Genomic DNA, 20,748 nt, shown 5'->3' on the forward strand with positions numbered 1-20,748 from the left:
TTTGCTTCTCAGTGTCAAGTTAGCTTTCTGAAATATTAGAAATCGCGGTAAAGCCGACCCGAAGTCAAAGTATTTTTGGATTACTGGATTAAGAACTCAAATGGATTGATACCTTCCCTCCCTGCGGCTCTGGGAAAAAAAAAACTGAAGAACTCTAAGATACCATTGTCTAACATGTTGTAGAAGAACAGGCTTTCCCAATAAATTTGCCAGTGACTGGTAAGTGTGGCTGAATTGTGTAGATGTAAAAAACCTAGATGCATTTATAGTTTCTGGATAGCAAACATCTCATGAATATAGAGTTGCCATCAATGTACCTTGTATCCACAGTAACACTTATGTACAGCAGTGTCACCTGTGTCCATCTCCTGAACACATTTTACCTCATTGTACTTTTCTGTTTTGATTGAGCTCTGAAGCTGTTCTTTGTACAAAGTTCGTAAAGAAAAAAAAAAAGAAGCAATTGTAGAGAATGCAAATTTAGCCTGCATTCAGGTAACAGGAGAGCAAAGGAAATCTGTACTAAGATGGTTATATGAAGGTAGCCAACTTTATTCATTTTTAAAACTATGGTCAGTATTGATTAACAATAATTATTGTGAATTTATTGAGCTCGTAATGCCAGGTGTTAGTTTAAGGTGTGAACCACACAGAAGATCCAACACAATTAGTAATAAGAAAGTGGTAATTATGCACTCAGGCATTATGTACATTATTATGTACTTTGTGTCTGCAGTACTTTGAAATGCTGCTACAAGTAGATTAGAACTGAACTAGTTATATGGGGAAATATTAATGGCAGCTCAGTTTGCAATAACTAATCCTGTCATGTTTGAGGAAAGCTCTAGCTCTGTCTCTTGTTTTTTGGGATCTATATATAAAAAGCTGTTAATCACAAACTTTCAGTACACACCTATAAAAGATGCAATGGGCATATTGCTAGCGCTGCTTCAAATCTTTATTTTTTTAATGAATGGGATTCACTGAAGCCACATACACACGTTCAACAAGCACACAACATGCAAACGACCACCCGCATGACTCGCCGAACCGCACGACCTGTATGTACACACGTCTGGACGGATAAACTCATTTACATACTGCGCACAAAAGCTGGACGGACTACACATTGCAAACAAGTACAAGTCGTTCAAACGACTTGTACACATGGATCAACTGCGCAATATCAGACAAGTTTCCGGCAACCGTAGGCCAACGTAGATCCGACAGTTGGATCGAGTGCAACGCCTGTTATCAGTTGTTCATCAAGTCGTTGGAACGCTTACACATGCCTGATTGTCGTCAGACAGTCTAAAAGGCTCAACAGTTTTGCTCAGCAACCAGGACAGGCCATGACCACTAAGGGGAGGGCTTTGCTGCCAAATGCAGCAGTTCTGTTTTTATATGAGAAAGTGACATGATCAAAAAATGAGTTCTGTACAAGCACTTTGTAATTTAATGCTCTTAAAAGTCATCCATTTGCAGTAAATTGAATTTTTCAAAGCTGACTAAAGCTCATGCTGAAATTCTCTGCAAGGATGCAATCTTTAAAATAAACCTGGGGTGACAAAAATGTCATAAGTGTACATACCTGTGCAATGTATAAGGTGTTCTGATATTGCGTGGCCCTTTAGTGACAGCACCATCCCTGGAGATATTCAAATCCAGACTGAAAAGCCACCCGTTTAGCCTGGCATTTTCAGACTTATAAAATTCTTCCTCTGTACCATGATGGTCGGAGCCATGCTTATGCGCTTTGAGTCCCATGGGAGAAAAGCGCTTTACAAATGTTATTTGTTGTTGTTGTAGCACCTAATGGAGGCTGGGCAAAATATAGCCCCAGTTCTGCCCATTCCACACACCCTCTGTGTGCACTCCTGGCAGCACCTGCTACACAGATCTGTACTGGAGTGTACTGAGCATGCCCAGTTACATATATTTCCGAACTGTCCAGAATGAGCCAAAGCCATTTTGGGGAGTGGTCCACGTGGGTGCATGGACCGGACAGCGCATGTGCCCCGCTGCAACTGGGACCAGTTGGAGCTGTGAATGGGGCATACAGAGGCAGCACAGAGGAAAGGCTGAGCAAAATGTGCCACAATCTCTGGACAACAAATTTTTTAAAAAAAGGTATGCGTAAGTGAACACAATTCTGTCACCTCAGATACACTAACAAACAGAACATTTATATCGCGCTTTTCTCCTGGCGGACTCAAAGCGCCAGAGCTGCAGCCACTAGGATGCGCTCTATAGGCAGTAGCAGTGTTAGGGATACTTGCCCAAGGTCTCCTACCGAATAGGTGCTGGCTTACTGAACAGCAATTATGCAAAAAGTTCAGAAGCGCTCACGGCTCAAAGACCACACAAAGTTCAGTTTATCAGAGAGTCACCATCCAGAAGTTTAGAACATCCGATTGGACCTCCCAGGGCTGTAACCGATTCCTTGATAGCTTGGCCAACACGTCATATAGATGTAAAGAGAAAAGGGCACATAGCGTAATCCAACACTTACAACTTGCCCATCACCAATCAAAGTGACCTCAAGGTCCACCTTGTGCAGGATCACACTCCCCCCAATGCTCCCGCACTCACCCAGTCAGCCTCCTATTAATCCGGAGGTCTGGATATAAGGCATGAACAGGGGATGTGGCAAGGCTCACTTCCAATCACGTAGCAATCTAAGACTTAGAAAGCACCAGATAGTATAAAACCTTTTAATATCCTTAAAAGCATAAAATATTGCACTCACAAGTGTAGAAGATCATCAAGCGTTTTGTACATATGTAGTTCACGGTCCCGGGTAGCCGCTCACACACACGCTGCCTCAGACCCTCTCCACCAGCTACTTCCTCATAGTGCCGATCACGTAACGTAGCTCCGCCCTATGCATTTCCTCAGGGAACTGACTCATCAGGGGCATACGTCACAAAGGGCACATCGGCTTCTATAAACCCCAAGCACCGCCCACAGTCCCAACCCCACCTCATATTCAAAACAGGTCCTCCACAGTGGCTTAAAGGGATTCCAAAGGGGCAATTCACTAGAGTTCGGAGGAATTGTTCTAATTTACATGACTATTTTGCGCAATCCGACATTTTGAAAACTAAATTTATAGAGAAAGGATATAATGAACCCTGGCTGAATGAGATACAGAAAGAAGTAGGTAGAAAGGAAAGAGAGATGTTAGTAGGGGCCAGAAAGGATGAACCAGGTGGTAACCCTAAGAGTTTCTCATTTTTGACTGATTTTTCCACACACTATAGACAGGTTGAGAAGATTTTCTATCGACATTGGAATGTCTTGCAGAGTGACCATGTTCTACAAAATGTATTACCTCCAAAACCGAGCTTTGTGTATCGAAGGGCCCCTAATTTAAAGAACCAGATAGCACCAAGCTGCGTGGCCCCTCCAGAACAGAAGCGGGCGCTGGGTTGGCAAACTCCGGGCTTCTTTCCCTGCAGGGGATGTAAATGCTGCCGCGAGGCAATTGTGCATAGAGTTAGTGAAATAGTGTCAGGATCCAATGGTAGCGGGTAGCACATATAGGATTAGACAGTTTGTGTTGCGCCACAGCTTTTGTAGTATATGTGATCTGGTGTGATTGTGGCCTACAATATGTTGGCCGCACCACTAGACCACTAAAAGAAAGGATAGGTGAACATAATAATATCAGGAGGGGGTTTGAGCAACATAGTCTCTCATCTCATTTTAAATTGAAGCACCAGTGTGACCTAAGCGCAATGCATTTTTGCGCAGTAGAAAAATTAGTACCAAACTGGAGAGGATGCAATAGAGTAAGAGAACTCTCAAAGAAAGAAACCAAATGGATTTTTAATCTGGATACGGCGAGTCCTGTGGGACTAAATGTTGATCTGGATATAAACTGTTTTATAAATAACAGCTAGCTGGTGTGTGGATGGATCCTTTTTCCTCCCTGACCCTTGTCTATGAGCGTCGGCACTACCTGGTATACGTTAATATCCCCTTAATACGCACCGGTAAGCTGGTTTCTTCTGACTATTGGTCATTTGGTGATTGGTTGCGATTTATTTGGCTTATTGGGGGTGCCGCACTTTGGCACTCATTTCAGTATGCTTCCGTTAAAGGATCTGTCTATATACTGTAACTGCTGTTCATTTTTTAAATCTAAGTATAAAAGTTTTTTTGCATATATGTTTATAGTATATGATCATGGGACTTATGATATTTTCTGATGTTTTATAGATATTTTATTTCCGTATTGTATAGATACCGCTTTCCGCATTGGATGTCTTAGGTTGTATAGGGTTCTCCGCATTGTTTATCTGTTTTCAGTCTCTGCACGGATAGAATTTTTCCGTATTGTGTGGTCTATGGGTGAGCGTTCACACAGACGTTTGCGGAGGACCTGTTTTGAATATGAGGCGGGGTTGGGACTGTGGGCGGTGCTTGGGGTTTATAGAAGCCGATGTGCCCTTTGTGACGTATGCCCCTGATGAGTCAGTTCCCTGACGAAATGCATAGGGCGGAGCTACGTTACGTGATCGGCACTATGAGGAAGTAGCTGGTGGAGAGGGTCTGAGGCAGCGTGTGTGTGAGCGGCTACCCGGGACCGTGAACTACATATGTACAAAACGCTTGATGATCTTCTACACTTGTGAGTGCAATATTTTATGCTTTTAAGGATATTCAGTGTTCTCCCCAGAATTTTTTTCCAGCCGGGTGGCATGAAAAATCAGCCGGGTGGGGATGGTCATGCTGATTGCCACTAGGTGGATTGACAACGCACCCCCCCCCCCCCCATAAAATTGACAGGCTAGGTTCCGTACTGGAATCTCTTAAAGGGATACTTAATTGAAGAAAAATTAGGCTAGTTATTTACCTGGGGCTTCTTCTAGCCCCTTAAAGTCCTCCTGCTGCCCTCATCGCCATTCCACGCTATTCTCTTCCTTAGTCTCGCACCAACGCGATCATGCTGCCGTGGCCAGGAGCACTTTGCCTATGCACAGTAGCAATTTTTCGTTACCCCGAAGTGCAGAACGCTGCTGGTCACGGGAATGTGATGATGGAGGAGGCGAATATCACGTGGTGGCCATGCATGCAGCATTCAAAGGGGAATCACAGAGGTACAAAGCAGCAGCGCGCAATGACTGCAAGGGATTAGAACAATTTAAGAGGCTGGAAGAAGCCCCAGGTAAGTAGCTGGTCATTTTCTTTTAACGGGTAAAGTGTCTTTAAAGTTCTAACTACCCTTCTGCTGATTTGACAATGAAACTAGCAGCGTTTCCTATATACATGGGTGGTCCCAGTGTGGGAAAGAGGATTTCTGGGCCATAGCATATTGATAAGCAGGCAGCATATCAATATCATGCTATGGCACCAGATATCCCCTCTCACACCACCCATGTATACAGGAAACATGGGAACAAATCTTAGTAGTTTCATTTTCAAACCTGGCTGCTGGTTGTAACAACACTCAGTTACAAGGGATATTGCTGGCTATGTGGCTGTCAAGGGGCCAGGGTGCCTCACTAATCACTTTGTGTCTGCCTGCCTTTGTCCATGGCTGTCAGTACAGCGTCTCACTCTCCCCCCTCAGACCAGTCTAGTCTGGCAAGAATCAGAGACCAGGGGACACAGTCACAGGACAGGATAATCAGGGGGTGAAAGGGTTAAGCATCTTCAAGTTCTAGCTGGCGGGAGGGTCTCCGTTAGATAGTGAAACTCACTAACACAACACACAGAGGCTGGCAGAAGGATGAATACAGCGAGAGGAGGAAGAGAGCATCTGGCTAAACATTCCATAGAAAACTGAGCGGCGCTTCCTCTCCGATCTCCTGCTCAGCTAAGCTGCGTGTGACGTCAGCTGCATTCCCCGCCCCTCCATACAACTGCCAGGAGCTGAGAAGGAGGGCGGAGGCAGCGTCCCTGAGTGACAGCGGCTGGCTGCAATGATACAGCCGCCGCTGCTCACTAATGAGCGACACAGAACGGGACAATTTCACCCTGGCGCTCAGAGGAGATCAGCCGGGCGCTCGGAGATCAGCCGGGCGCTCAGAGGAGATCAGCCGGGCGGCGCGCCCTGGTAAATGGCCCTGGGGAGAACACTGGATATTAAAAGGTTTTATACTATCTGGTGCTTTCTAAGTCTTAGATTGCTACGTGATTGGAAGTGAGCCTTGCCACATCCCCTGTTCATGCCTTATATCCAGACCTCCGGATTAATAGGAGGCTGACTGGGTGAGTGCGGGAGCATTGGGGGGAGTGTGATCCTGCACAAGGTGGACCTTGAGGTCACTTTGATTGGTGATGGGCAAGTTGTAAGTGTTGGATTACGCTATGTGCCTTTTCTCTTTAAATCTATATGACGTGTTGGCCAAGCTATCAAGGAATCGGTTACAGCCCTGGGAGGTCCAATTGGATGTTCTAAACTTCTGGATGGTGACTCTCTGATAAACTGAACTTTGTGTGGTCTTTGAGCCGTGAGCGCTTCTGAACTTTTTGCATAATTGATTTTCAGGCTAGTTACAGACTGCCATTTATCAGTGCGCTCCACTTAAATCTTTATAACTGTTTTTTTCCTAAGCGCAGACTTTTTTTCTTTTTTCGGCTTACTGAACAGGCAGAGCAGAGATTCGAACCCAGGTCTCCTGTGTCAGAGGCTTAACCATTACACTATCCAGCCACCGCTGGATCAAACCAACTATCAAAGTTAAAAATTCTAAATGCCACAAAGATTTCCAATAATTACTAGCAAATAGCAATACAAAGCATACAAAGGCTTTTTCTTTCATCTTTTCATTTCTTGTGTAAAAAACAAAAAAAAAAAAAAAACATTTACAGAGAACAAATTTCGCTGTGTGCATTACTATGGAGGACTGTGTCCAGCACATCCAGCATACAGAAACAATCTTCACTAGCTGTAATAGTGACTGGAATCTCTTCAGAATGATAGAAAGCAGAAAACCCTGTTAGAACTTACCGGTAGCGGTATTTCAACGAATCCTCCAGGATGGCTAATACATGAGAGGAAGCCTGCTCCACCCACCAAAGGAAACACCTCCAAATTAATCAATTAGACAGGCCCCATAAATCCTCCCCTGCCTTCACCTCGTCAGTTACTATAGAGTACCACTTAGAAGGATCCAACAGGAAGAGGAAAACATGCAATTATTCATAGTTATATTAACCATTTTACTAAATTTTATAATCCCCCAGATAGGGAGGGAACTAAGGTAGCCATCCTGGAGGATTCATTGAAATACCGCTACCGGTAAGTTCTAACAGGGTTTTAACAACTCATCCTCCAGGATGGCTAATACATGAGAGACCAACGAGAAGTTTAATAAGGTTACCTTAGGGAGGGATGATGTTTTGTAGAACTTTTCTCCCAAAAGATAAGTCTTGACTTGACAATAGATCCACTCTATAATGCTTTCACAAAAGTCTGATGACCAGACCAGGTCGCTCCTTTACATATTTGCTCTAAGGAAGCCCGTGACCTTTCAGCCCAAGAAGTGGCGAGGGATCTAGTGGAGTGTGCATTTACAGTTTGAGGGATGGATTGCCCTGCATTGCTATAGGCTAAAGTAATAATCTCCCTAATCCATCTTGCTATAGTATTCTTTGAATAAGAAGTAAAGGGAAGCAGAAGGTTGGCACTACAGGCGTAGAAGCGCTGCTTAGCGCGAAACGGCCGTCAGGCATCAGTGCCCAGCACCCACCACCACCTATGCCTCTTCTCACAGGGTATGTGCTTCATCATTTGTAACTTGCATGTTTGTTACACTATTACGACATTAAATTGACCACCTGCAGCAGTGCCAGCTTCCATTTTTCTTCATCTATTTGATAGTATTCTTTGAGACCTGTAGTCCTTTCCTTGAGCCTGCAAAGGCTACGAAAAGGTGATTTCACCTTCTGAAAGATTTTGTAGTCTCCAGGTAAGAAAGAAGAATTCTCCTGACATCTAGTCTGTTAAATTTTGCCTCTTTCTGATTGGAAGGTGGATCACAGAAAGAGGGAATAATAATATCTTGAGATCTGTGAAATACAGAGGAGACCTTAGGCAGATAAGTGGGATCTGTTTTGAAGACTATCCTGTCTGGGAATACCGATATATACGGGTATTTAATTGAAAGGGCTTGAATGTCCCCCACTCTACGTGCTGACGTTATAGCAACTAAGAAAGCGGTTTTTAAAAAGTTAGCCATTTTAACGAAATTGAATTGAGTGGTTCAAGAGAAGAATCAGTTAAATAATTCAAAACTAACTTAGATCCCAGGGAGATATTAGCTTTGACGGGATCGGCTTTGATCTGGATACTGCTTTCAGGAAATCAATAACTGCCTGTTCCTTGGCTAGTTTCAATTTAGGAAAAAAAGGATAGAGCCGCAACCTGGACTCTTAGGGTACTGGTAGCAAGACCTAAATCAACACCATCTTGCAAAAAATCCAAAATAATAGGTAGTGTGGTTTCTTTTATGCTCCTTTTTTCGTTCCCAAGAAGAAAATACTCTCCAAACTTTACAATAAATCTTCCTTGTAGTCAACTTACAGCAATTGACTAAAGTAGAAATGACTCTTTCTGAGAATCCTCTTAACTTCACGGATTCCCGCTCAAGAGCCAGGCCGCTAGGGAAAATTTCTGGGGGTTCGGGTGCAAAGATTTTGCCTGTAACAAAAGGTCCATCCTGGGAAGTAGAAACAACGGTCCCTATAGATATAGATGAAGTATTTTCGAAAAGCATGCTTTTTATTTTTAGCCAGTGGGGGCTACAAAAATTACTAGAGCTGATTCCTGCTCTATTTTCTTCAATGCTCTCACTATCAAGTTGAAGGGAGGGAAAGCATATAGAAGTCCTTTCGGCCATGGTACCCCCAGAGCATCCAGGTGTGACAGACTGGATGAGGGATGAAGGGAAAAGAAAGTTTTGACTTTCGCATTTTGTGGTGACGCAAATGGATCCACACTCGGCTGTCCCCAATGAGCTATTAACTGGTCGAACACTTCTTGGTTGAGAGACCATTCTGCTTCTGCGCATGGTTATCTACTTAGTCGATCCGCTAAAATATTTAGCTAGCCTTTTATATGCACCGCCGAGATCGTCCTGAAATTTTTCTTCCGCTATTTGTAGAATTTGGAGCGCTAAATCCCTTAGATCCTTTGATCTCGTTCCTCCCTGTTTTTGAATGTAGGATACAGTTACTATATTGTCGGACAGTATGTTTACGTGACAATCTTGTATGGCTGGGAGAACTCCAGCAGTGACAATTTTACTGCAAAAAGCTCCCTGAAATTTGAAGATTTTGCCTGAATCTCCGGGGACCATTGTCCTTGTACTTGTAAATGATCTAAATGAGCTCCCCAGCCCCCCAGACTGGCATCCGTATAAATTCTCTTCAAGACCGGCGGATTCCAGAGGCGACCCTGGTTGAGGTTTGTCACCTTCTCCCACCACAGAAGGGACGAGATTACAGAGGGTGGGAGTGCACAGGATTGATCCAGACTCTCCTTGGACTTGTCCGAAACCGTCAGGAACCATACCTGAAGGATACGGGAATGAAACTGTGCCCAGACTATCCCTGGAATTGTGGACGTCATTAGGCCCAACAGTGATAGAGTCTCCCTCAGGGATACTCTTGACTGGGCCCTGAAGTCCTGTATCTTGAGAATTAGATTCAGTTGCTTGTCCTCTGGCAATAAAAACATTTCCCTCATGGAATCTACCCAGAATCCCAGAAATGTAACTTTCTGGGCAGGGATCAACATTGACTTGACGTAGTTCACTACCCAGACCAACTGGGAGAGGTAATGTATAGTTAGATCTATATGAAGCAGAAGAGTCTGAGTAGAATCCGCTATCATCAACCAATCGTCCAAATATGGTATTATTTGAACCCTCTGCAGATGCAAAAATGATGTCACCTCTGCCATGATCTTTGTAAATATGCGGGGAGCGGACGAGATCCTGAATGGAAGGACACGATACTGGTAGTGGTGAATTGTATCCCCCACTCGTATCGCAAACCTTAGGAAACGATACGCCGGGTGTATCGGCACATGCAAATATGCGTCCTGGATGTCTAGCGTTGCCATAAAGGCATCCTTTGGGATTAAAATTTTTTATTGTGAAGATATTCTCCATGTAGAATTTTTTTTTTCCTGAATAAATGGGTTCAATTGTTTGAGGTTTAAGATCATTCTGTATTTGCCCGAAGGCTTTTTGATCATGAAGACCCTGGAGTAAAACTCCTTTTTGCATTGGGTCGTTGGAACCCGGGAAATTACATTTTGTTGCATTTGAAGTGGCCGGTTTGTTAAACAGAAAGGGGGTTCTCGATTTTGCTGAGTTATACGTCCACCTCTTTCTCGGGGATTGATACTTTGTATCTTTTTGGGCAAACTGCCTTTTGCCCTGAAAGTTCTTACGAAAGGAATGTTTTTTCCCCTTGTCCGGGAATTTTTTTCCCTTCTCAGAAGACCTCTCTAGAATATTGTCTATCCTTTACCAAACAAGAGGTCACCATCAAATTTTATCGAACATAATTTCTGTTTAGAAACCAAGTCACCCTCCCAGGTATTTAACCATAACGCTCGCCTTGCTGTATTGATCAAAGCTCTGGCCTCAAAAGACAAATCAGTATTTTTGGAATATTGTGATTAAGCAGCATCCAGTCTAGGGCATTTTTCTCATAAAGCAATGTCCTCCTCTTTAAAGCGGAATCTATGCTTAAAGGATCTGGTAATATAAAGTCTTTTCTCCGGGTCTCTCCACTGGGCTAAAATAATTTTCTGAATAGCCGGGTGTACCGGAAAGCCTCTACCCCCTAAACACTCCAACCCTGCATAAATATCATCTCTTGCTGATGATGAAGCCGCTGGCTCAGCTAGTTGCTCCGCCTCATATATCGCCTTAAGCCGTTCCGCAGTCCCCCCTGCATTGAAAAGGTATTTAGAAGATTTCTGAGGAATATCTTCTAAATTTTCCAAGTCCGAGTCAGGTTCACTCCTTTCCTCACCCTCCTCTAAAGAATCCTCCACTGAGTGCCGGGCTTTGAGTGGACCCCAGGAGGGGCAGCTGGTACACCAGTAGGAGGAGGGGGGGGGGGGGGTTGAGGAGTGCGCAGAGTTTCTGATTGGGTAGGAAGAGTCGGCACGACAGGTGTAGGTAACTGAGGTACCGTACATAGAGTCGGTGAGGACATAACAGATCTAAAAGTTTTAAATGTGGACGAAAAGTCTTTCTGCATAGACTCCATTAAGTTCATCATAACTATAGTGGGGTCTGGAGTTTTAGGGGTAGGGTTTGACTTTAAATATTTCTCACAATGTGATCTAGACCCTGATTTGGCTAGTTTATCATCACACTGTTTGCAGCGCCCGGCCTTGTCAGCAGCCTTCTGAGGTTGGCTAGAGTCCTCAGGTGGCAAAGGGACATAACATATACATTTCTTTCAGTAACCTGTGATGACCCACATACACAATATAGGCTAACAGGTACTGCCCAGCATTATCACACGCAAAGATGGATTTCTCGTGGACAGACTGTGGCAATGCCTTACAAAAAAGAGCCTCTGTCTGTCCACTTCTCACCTGTCCTGTCGCTTGTGAGGTGACTGAAGGGGGGTCCGCTGGGCTCAGAGGGTAAGGCGTCTGACTGCTCCATGCCTTCCCTCTGCTCCGCTCTGCCGCTGAGAAGCAATGGCGGAGGAACGCTGAAAAACACTTCCGCTTTAAGCGGAAATGCGTCATCACGCCACCCCCGGTCTCCACGACTGGAGTATCACGCGGCTTTCCTCGCGAGTGTCCGCAAACCTCCGCTTCCCAGTAGCCAGTCCGCCTGCGGATACAGTCAGCGTAGACGCTCCGTCCAGGCCGCCGCCACTCCAGGACACAAGAGATCCCTCTGCAGCCACCCGGAGCGGGGAGAGCTCCTCACGCAGTCCCATCCGCTGCCAGGGAAGGAGGCCAAGAATGATAGGAGACAGGTAAAGTCCTGCCTCATGTGCTATCCTTCGGTGTGGGAAACACACTAAAACTGACGAGGTGAAGGCAGGGGAGGATTTATGGGGCCTGTCTAATTGATTAATTTGGAGGTGTTTCCTTTGGTGGGTGGAGCAGGCTTCCTCTCATGTATTAGCCATCCTGGAGGATGAGTTGTTAAATATAGCTTCAAATAGTGTTTAAATAACTCAGCTGCAGCTCTATGTGTTCCTACCGTATGTGTCTCTCTCTTTGCCTCGTGCAGTGCAAACAGAGTTTAAGGCCAGGAACAGCTCGTTCTGAATAGGGGAAGCATCCAAGAACAGGAATAAAGTAATAGTCTTCAGATCCTTCTCTGTAGCTAAAAAAATCCCTCACCTGTTCTGATATGATCTGTGATAAAGCAGTGTGTGTGTGGGCAGTGCAGGAACAGTAAATCATTCCTCTCTGAATAGAGACAGAAGTTGAACCTATCTACACTGTACAGCTCTGCCCCCCTCCCTAAAACAAACTGTTACAAAAGCTTATAAACAAAGCATTTTTTTCCACACAGGCTGTCAGACTTCTGAAAAGCTTTCTATTGTTGCCGGCTAAAAGCTCTGTAGGTATGTGGGGTTTACAGAAGGACAGTTTCATTTGATAGTTCTTTAATTTATGAAGTACAAACTGCTTAGAAATCTCCCTTTACATCATAAAACAGGAACCCTTGTTATTCACTTTCAGTAAACTGACTCTCCCCTTCTGCTAGTTTAAGAATTCAGTGGAAGGGCAGTAGGTTAAAAGCACAAAACCAGGGTAAGCAAGCTGAAACAATTGTCAGAGTGAATTCTTACAGAATATACACTTCAAGTCATAGATCATGTAATGTATCACTTACCTGTTCTTGGAGTTGCGGCCCCATTTTATCCTCCCATTCTCGCACACGTAATGACAGTACAGTCTCTTGTGCATATTTCTGTGAATTGGAAATATATAGCTCCTGGAAAGAGATATCAAAATGCTTAAAAGTGGAAAAAAAAAAACTTATACAATTTTAATTTATACAGTGCCATGATCTTCTGTAGACATAAAATAGACATTGGGCTTGATTCACAAAGCTTTTTCACCTTATCTATGTTACATTTTAAGAGCCAAAAGAGCAAAAATTTAAAATGTGTAAACATACAAAAATAAGTACATTTTTTTCCAGAGTAAAATGAGCCATAAATTACTTTTCTCCTATGTTGCTGTCACTTACAGTAAGTAGTAGAAATCTGACAGAAGTGACAGGTTTTGGACTAGTCCATCTCTTTATAGGGGATTCTTGGGGATAGATTTATTTTTAAAAGCACTTAGTGAATGGCAGTTGCTCTGTCCAACTGCCAAAAAACTGTGTAGCGAGCAGGGAAGCTGGTCAGCATCTTTGTATAAATCCTTTTCAGGGAATATCTTTATAAAGAATGAAAGCCTTGCCGAGAATCCCCTATGAAGAGATGGACTAGTCCAAAACCTAAATTTCTACAACCTACTGTAAATGACAGCAACATAGGAGAAAATGTATGGCTCATTTTACTCTGGAAAAAAAATGTACTTATTTGTATAGGTTTGCACATATTTTAAATTTTACAGTGTTTCGCTGTAGAGCCCCTTTAATAAGTTGATAAATAAGTCATTATTGAGAAGTTTTGTGAATAGAGCCCAATATGTAGTACATACAGTTGCATAAACAAGGAAAATACAGATATTACGTAACAGTTCTGCTTGTAAACTGCACACAGGTGGAAGATAAATACACATTATACAGCACATCTGGAAACCACTAGGAGAGTAAGCACTAAATATACAAAGTCAGCGCAGGTCTATAATACAGCTTTCGCCATTTTCTGATATACAGGATCCTTGGACGAAAAGGTAAAGAAGCAAGGCTTACCAGATTCCAACAACCCACATTATAAGGTTGTACACTAATTTGATAGATGGTCCGCAGAACTCTCAGGTGGTGTTGTTTCACCGGCGGAGTTACGGCGTGACGTCACGCGTGTTTGCCGGTCGGACGCGGCTGGAGTATACACGCTGCTGCTCTTTATCTTTTACACCAGCGGTTCGTCACAATTCACAGAGTGGGTTAAGCTGGTATTGGCAGGGAGTGAGTCCATCTGTCAGCTTCATAGAGATCTGCCTCAGCATTCCCTACGTGCTCGTACTGAGCTAAGCTGTAAGTGACTTACGCTGGTCTTTTTATGGACATTGCTTAAAGTGAACCTTAAAGTGAACCTCCAGACTAAAAATCAACTCAGCAGCACTGAAAAGGCTTGGTGTTTCTTTAACAGTTTCACAGCATCAGAACTTTGTTTCTCTTATACAAGCCTCATTTTTAGCTGCACTGAAGAAAACTGCCCTTATGCTGTGCAAAGCATTATGGGATTTCTGATGTTGTTGATCTCGTTCTGCTGTTTTAGTGAATTTTTTTTTTTTTTTTTTTTTTTTTTTTTTACATTTTTAATTTGACATTTGAAGCCTAGCGTGTGCAGCTGGGAGGGGTAATCAGGACACAGGACAGTTGGAAGTGTGTCTCATGCTCCCTGTCACCTCCTTTCAACCAAAAAGATGGCTGCCCCCATGACAAAGATGGCAGCCCCCATGAATCACAAACATTTGCCTGTTCTTTTAAAACAGGGTGGGTAAAAGATTATATTACCTATCTATTCTAATTAGCATAACTAATGTAACTTAACAGTATGCCTGTTTAGGCTGAAGTTCCCCTTTAAGCAAAGAAAAAAAAAAAGTTTTACTCACCTGGGGCTTCTACCAGCCCCCTGCAGCAGTCCTGTGCCCTCGCAGCCACTCACTAATCCTCTGGTCCCCCGCTGCCAGCTAGTTTCGTTTTTGCCGACAGGCCCGTCAGGACTGGCTTCGCGTAGCTTTTTCCGCATTCCCGACTGTAATTAGCGCTATTGCGGGCCGCAACGCATACATAAATACACGTTGCCGCATATCTATGTGTGCGTAATGCTGCAACGTGTATTTTTGGGAATGCGGAAAAAGCTACGTGTGGCCAGTCCTAACAGCCTGTCGGCAAAAACGAAACTGGCTGGCAGCGGGGGACCAGAGGATTAGTGAGTGGCTGCGAGGGCACAGGACTGCTGCAGGGGGCTGGTAGAACCCCCAGGTGAGTAAAACACTTTTTTTTTCTGGCTTAAGTGTCTCTTTAAGGCTTTTTTTTTAGCAAAGTTTTTTAATAAAGCTTATAAGGACTTTTACGCGATGAGTAAATCTTTTTTGTTCTACTAACAGCACTATATGCTTGGCATTCCGATCGAGTGGAAGGAGATTTGCCAGAGAGGCTGTGGGGTGGCCTATACCCCAGATGCGTGATTTGGCACTGATGGTCTTCATATCTGGTGAGTTCACACCTGATGGGGGAATCCCTCGACATACTGCTGACTGATATTATATTAACTGCCATGCTAAAGGCTTCTTGCATTTAACATCTATTGAAGCGCTGATTGCCTCCATATGAAGATGTTTCACCAGCGATGCCACACGCCACAGATTCCTCCTGAATGCAGTAGATATCCTGAGGTCACAAAGACTCGCCAGAGGGGAGTCCAATAGGATAGTAGCATGAAAGATATATACGGCACATCTAAGTGTAAACCGTCTTTATTACGTAGCATATAAAACAATAAAAGGAAAAAGAAAACTCACATACGGGGCCCGTGTACTGGGAACCCCGAAAAAGTAGCGCGCATAAAATGGTTAATAGAAGACCTCAGATGTAATGGTGCCGCCTATCTCCTTCCCAACCGGTTTCGCAATCTTGCTTCATCCCCTGCTGGTCTATTTGGCTGCAGTAGTGTCTCAATCACACCAGAAAACATGCATGTGGCTAATATTGTCAGATTTGACAAAAAGGTCAGAAACACCCGATGTGCCGCATGCTTGTTCAGGGGCTATTGCTGAAAGCATTAGAGGCAGAGAATCAACAGGACAGCAAGATATTGCTTCATAGGAAATATGTCAACCTCCATAAATCTCTCACTTCAGGTTCCCTTTAAGGAGAAAGTGACAACTGGAGTCTTGGCGATCTGTGAAAACGTTTACACCAAAGACTCAGCTGGAACTTAGCGATAACATTTTACTAAATGTTCAATGTATGCGAATGACAGCACCTACCACATTTTTTCTCACCAATTCTTCATAAGATAATTGGTCTTGGAAGTCAATCGGCTCTAAAAGGGTAAAAGGCATGGAAAGAATTAATACAAGGAAATCTAACTTAAAATTGAAGTTACCCTGTACTAAATTACAGAATTTGACTTTTATTTCTCAGTTCAGGTTTGCTTTAAGGGCTTGTTCACATTATGAGGGTTTGCAGTTTTTTTTTAAGCACTGACGATTTTAGAAATCGCCCCAAAAGCACTTATGCAATGATTCCCTATGAGAAAGAGTGTTCACATGTAAGCGTTTCGATTTTACAAAAAAAGTCGCAAACGCGATACATGTACCATTTTCTGAGCACTTTGGCTCAATGGAAGGTATAGGGGAAAAAAAAATAAAAAAAATAAAATAAAAAAATCGCCAAGCGCTTTGTATAGGGATTTCCAGAGCGCTTTTATGAATACATACATTGTATTTATTAATTTCCGGGTGAAAGTTCACTTCCTGACTGACGTCTAGAACTGAAAAAACGAATTGCTCTGCAAAAACTTTTAGAAATCGCTTGAAAAAAAACCTTGTTACTCTTACCGTTAACGGTATTTCTTCCAGTCCCTCAGGATGGCCTCAAAATGAGAGATTCCGTGCCCCTCCCCCTAAGGAAACACAAGCCAATTAAAAAATGACAATAAATAGCTCCACCTCTTCCCCCTATCTTCAGTTTAATGTATAGAGAAACACCCTCTAAATAACCAATTCTAAAAACTTTACTAAAGCCCAAAATATGCATATTCATATAAAGCCAACTAGTAACGTACACTTTCATACTTACGCTTTCCCTATAGGGCGGGAAACCCAGGCCATCCTGAGGGACTGGAAGAAATACCGTTAACGGTAAGAGTAACAAGGTTTTTCTTTCCAACGTCCCTCAGGATGGCCTCAAAATGAGAGACAAGCGAGAAACTGCTTACCTCTAGGGTGGGACCACTGCCTGCAGCACTTTCCTACCGAACGTTTGATCCTGATTTGATAAAACGTCCACTCTGTAGTGCTTAATGAAGGTATTTGGAGACACCCAAGTTGCTGCTCTACAGATTTGTTCCAAGGATGCGCCTGCTCTTTCAGCCCAGGACGTAGATAATGATCTTGTGGAATGAGCCGTCAATCTTTCAGGTAGTGCTTTGCCATTGTTTTTATATGCCATAGCAATTGCTTCTCTAATCCAACGTGAAATAGTTGATTTTGAAGCCTGTAACCCTTTATTTGGACCTGCAAATAAAACAAACAAATGACTCGATCTTCTGAATTGTTTCACCGTAGTCAGGTACTTAAGAATCGCTCTTCTTACATCAAGACAGTGTAATTCCTTTTCCTTTGAATTTTTTGGATTATCACAAAATGAAGGTAGGACAATTTCCTGGGAACGATGATAAGATGAATTCACTTTAGGAAGATATGCTGGATCTGGTCTAAGAATTATCCTATCATCTAAAATAGTCATTAATGGATCCTTCACTGATAGTGCCTGAAGATCTCCAACTCTCCTTGCAGATGTAATTGCCACCAGAAAAACCACCTTTAAAGTTAATAAATGTATTGATATTCTTTCCAACGGCTCAAAAGGATCCTTAATTAATGCCTGTAGAACTAATGTTAGATCCCAAGCTGGCATAATCTTCTCTGGCACCCATCTTCCCATTTTAATTACTCTCAAAAATCTCATGATAAGAGGATCCCTAGCAAGCTGCTTGTCAAGGAAAACTGATAAAGCCGCCACCTGAACCTTTAATGTACCTGGAGCCAACTTAAGATCCACGCCTCTTTGTAAAAAATCCAACACATCAGGTACACCAACTCCTTTACGTGTAGCCTTTCTCCATGCTAAAAAAGTCTTCCAAACACGAAAGTATATTCTCCTGGTGATAGGCTTTCTACTTTTCAAAAGAGTGTCAATCACCTTTTCTGAACACCCTTTCTCTCTTAACAGGACCCTTTCAGGATCCAGGCTGAAAGTTGAAGCCAGTGAGGATCTGGATGAACAGCTTTCCCCTGTATCACAATGTCCCGAGACACTGGTATCTTGAATGGGTCTTCCATAGCCAAGTTCACTAACTGTGGGAACCAACATCTTTTTGGCCAAAAAGGTACCACTAATATCATCTGGGCTTTGTCCTTTACCACTTTGCAAAGAACTCTCTGGATTAATCTGAAAGGAGGAAACGCATACATCAGTCCCTCCCCCCAGTGGACTGAGAAGGCATCCATTCGGTTCGACTGGGTTCCTGTCTGTATAGAGCAAAAGTCTCTGGTCTTTGTATTCTGAGCTGTAGCAAATAGGTCTAAGATTGGCTGACCCCATTTCTTTACCAGCATATTGAAAATACGCGGATTTAACTCCCACTCGCTCTCCAGTATTAACTGACGACTCAGAGTATCTGCCCACACATTCAATTCTCCTTTGATGTGAACTGCGGTTAATGAAATTATATACTTCTCTGACCATTCCATGATCTCCAGTGACAGGTTTAACAAACTTTCCGACCTCGTTCCTCCCTGCTTGTTGAGGTACGATATAACCACCATATTGTCTGAAAAAATGACCACCTCTTTTTGACAAATCCTGTCCTGGAAACTTAGCAAGGCATTCTTTACTGCTAATAGTTCTCTGAAATTTGACGATCTCCTCGAGATCTCTGTGGACCATTTTCCCTGGGCCTGTAGTTGAGCACAATGAGCACCCCAACCCCAGGCACTGGCATCTGTTGTAACCCTTACTGGGTCGTTTTGTCTCCATTTCCTTCCTTTGGAAAGAGTCTCTGAACTCCTCCACCAATCTAGTGAAATCTTCACCTCTCTGCTTATCAATATCCTGTGATCCAGTGAATCCTGTGTCTTGTCCCAGTTCCTCAAAATGCTCCTCTGTAAGATTCTTGAATGCGACTGGGCCCACTCTACTGCTGGTATTGCCGATGTCATTAATCCCAGCACCGACATCAATTCCCTTATCGTTAGAGTTTCTGACCCCTGGACCCTTTCTACCGACATTATTAACTTTGAGCTCTTGAGTTAGAGAAATAATTTCTCGGTCCGTGTCTATCATGAAGCCTAGAAACTTCATACTTCTTGATGGGGTCAGATTCGATTTTTCTGTGTTTATTAGCCAGCCTAGAGATTGCATAGTCTGTAGACATAGTAAACAGTCCTTTTTCAACTGATCTCCGTTTAAGTTGAGGATCAGGAAGTCGTCCAGATAAGGTATCACATTTACGTTCTGTAAGTGCAGAAATTGGATCATTTCCGCAATTACCTTCGTGAAAATTCTTGGGGCTGATGTCAGACCAAAGGGAAGCGCCCTGAACTGGTAGTGGGCAACCACACCTCCCTTCTGAATGGCAAACCTCAAAAACTTTTGATGCACCGGATTTATTGGCAAGTGCAGGTAAGCATCCTTGAGATCTATCGATGCCAAAAACATACCCTTCATCAGCACATTCCTCACTGAATAAATATTTTCCATACGAAATTTCTTTTCCTTTATAAACGGGTTTAACTCTTTGAGATTCAGAATTAATCTCTGATCCCCTGACGGCTTCTGAACTAGAAACACATGGGAATAAAAACCCCTGTTCATCTGTTCTAGAGGAACCCTGCAAACTACCTTCTGAGAAACTAGTTTTGCAACAGCCCTCCACAAAAAAATCTGCTTTGCTGCGAACCTTTGGAAGATTTGTAATACATTTTCTGACTGGGGGCAAACTTTGAAACTCCAGACGATAACCCTCTTCTATGATTTTCAAAATGAAACGATTGCCGGTGATCAGACACCAGCTCTGAAAAAAATACTGCAGTCTGCCCCCTACCTGTATCTGATAGTCATTTATCTTCGGAAGTCTTGGGGTTCCCTGGCTTATTGAATGTAGATGAACCCCTACCTCTTCCTCTGGAAAAAGCCCATCTGCCTCGAACTCCAGACTGAGCCCCTCTACCTCTTCCTCTGGCGAAGTAACCTGTTTTTGCACGAAAAAATTTCTTATTAACCACTTTCTTCTTTTTGTCAGGAAGTCTTCTACCTTTTTCTGCTGATCTAGTTAACACAGTTTCTAAATCTTTACCAAAAAGCAAATCACCTTCAAAGGGCATCGCACAAAGTCTCTGCTTTGAAGTGATGTCCCCTTCCCAGGTTTTCAGCCAAATCGATCGCCTGGTAGCATTAGCCAAAGCAGCTGCCCTGGCCGAATACCTCAGAGCTTCTGCAGCCGCATCTGCCAAGAAAGCTACTGCTTTCATAATCAAGGGGATAGACAGTAAAATATGCTCATGCGGAACTCCTTTAATGAGATCCTCCTCAACAGCTTCTACCCAAGATAATAAATTACGAGCCACACAAACAGAAGAGACTTCTGGCTTGAAACAGAACGTAGCTGCCTCCCAAGTTCTTTTACTAAGTACGTCCGATTTTTTGTCCATCGGGTCTTTCAGTAACCCAGAATCCTCAAAAGATAAATCAGAATCTTTTGAATACTGAGAGATCGCCGCATCTATCTTGGGACATTTGACCCAAACTGCTTCATCGGATTCAGAAAAAGGAAATCGTCGCTTAAAAGAACTTGGTATAAAGGCTCTACGTTCTGGTTCCTTCCACTGGT

General features: G+C 43.3%; 1 protein-coding gene and 1 long non-coding RNA gene across 3 annotated transcripts in view; one reads left to right on the plus strand and one right to left on the minus strand.

Annotated features, from left to right (window-relative positions):
- Positions 1-20,748, minus strand: part of NCAPH2 (non-SMC condensin II complex subunit H2) — a 96,038-nt gene that overhangs the window by 4,774 nt on the left and 70,516 nt on the right. For both annotated transcript variants that reach the window (XM_068275895.1, XM_068275896.1), the window contains exons 18-19: positions 16,121-16,176; positions 12,843-12,944 (exon numbers count right to left, since the gene is read on the minus strand). In XM_068275895.1, coding sequence (XP_068131996.1) covers positions 12,843-12,944; positions 16,121-16,176 — 158 coding nt within the window. The remainder of the gene's footprint in view (positions 1-12,842; positions 12,945-16,120; positions 16,177-20,748) is intronic.
- LOC137563450 (uncharacterized) lies at positions 13,343-15,647 on the plus strand. Its single transcript, XR_011030354.1, has 2 exons — positions 13,343-13,501; positions 15,239-15,647. It is a non-coding gene; the product is annotated as an uncharacterized lncRNA (long non-coding RNA).

Source organism: Hyperolius riggenbachi, chromosome 3, assembly GCF_040937935.1.
Source record: "Hyperolius riggenbachi isolate aHypRig1 chromosome 3, aHypRig1.pri, whole genome shotgun sequence".
NCBI lineage: Eukaryota > Metazoa > Chordata > Amphibia > Anura > Hyperoliidae > Hyperolius > Hyperolius riggenbachi.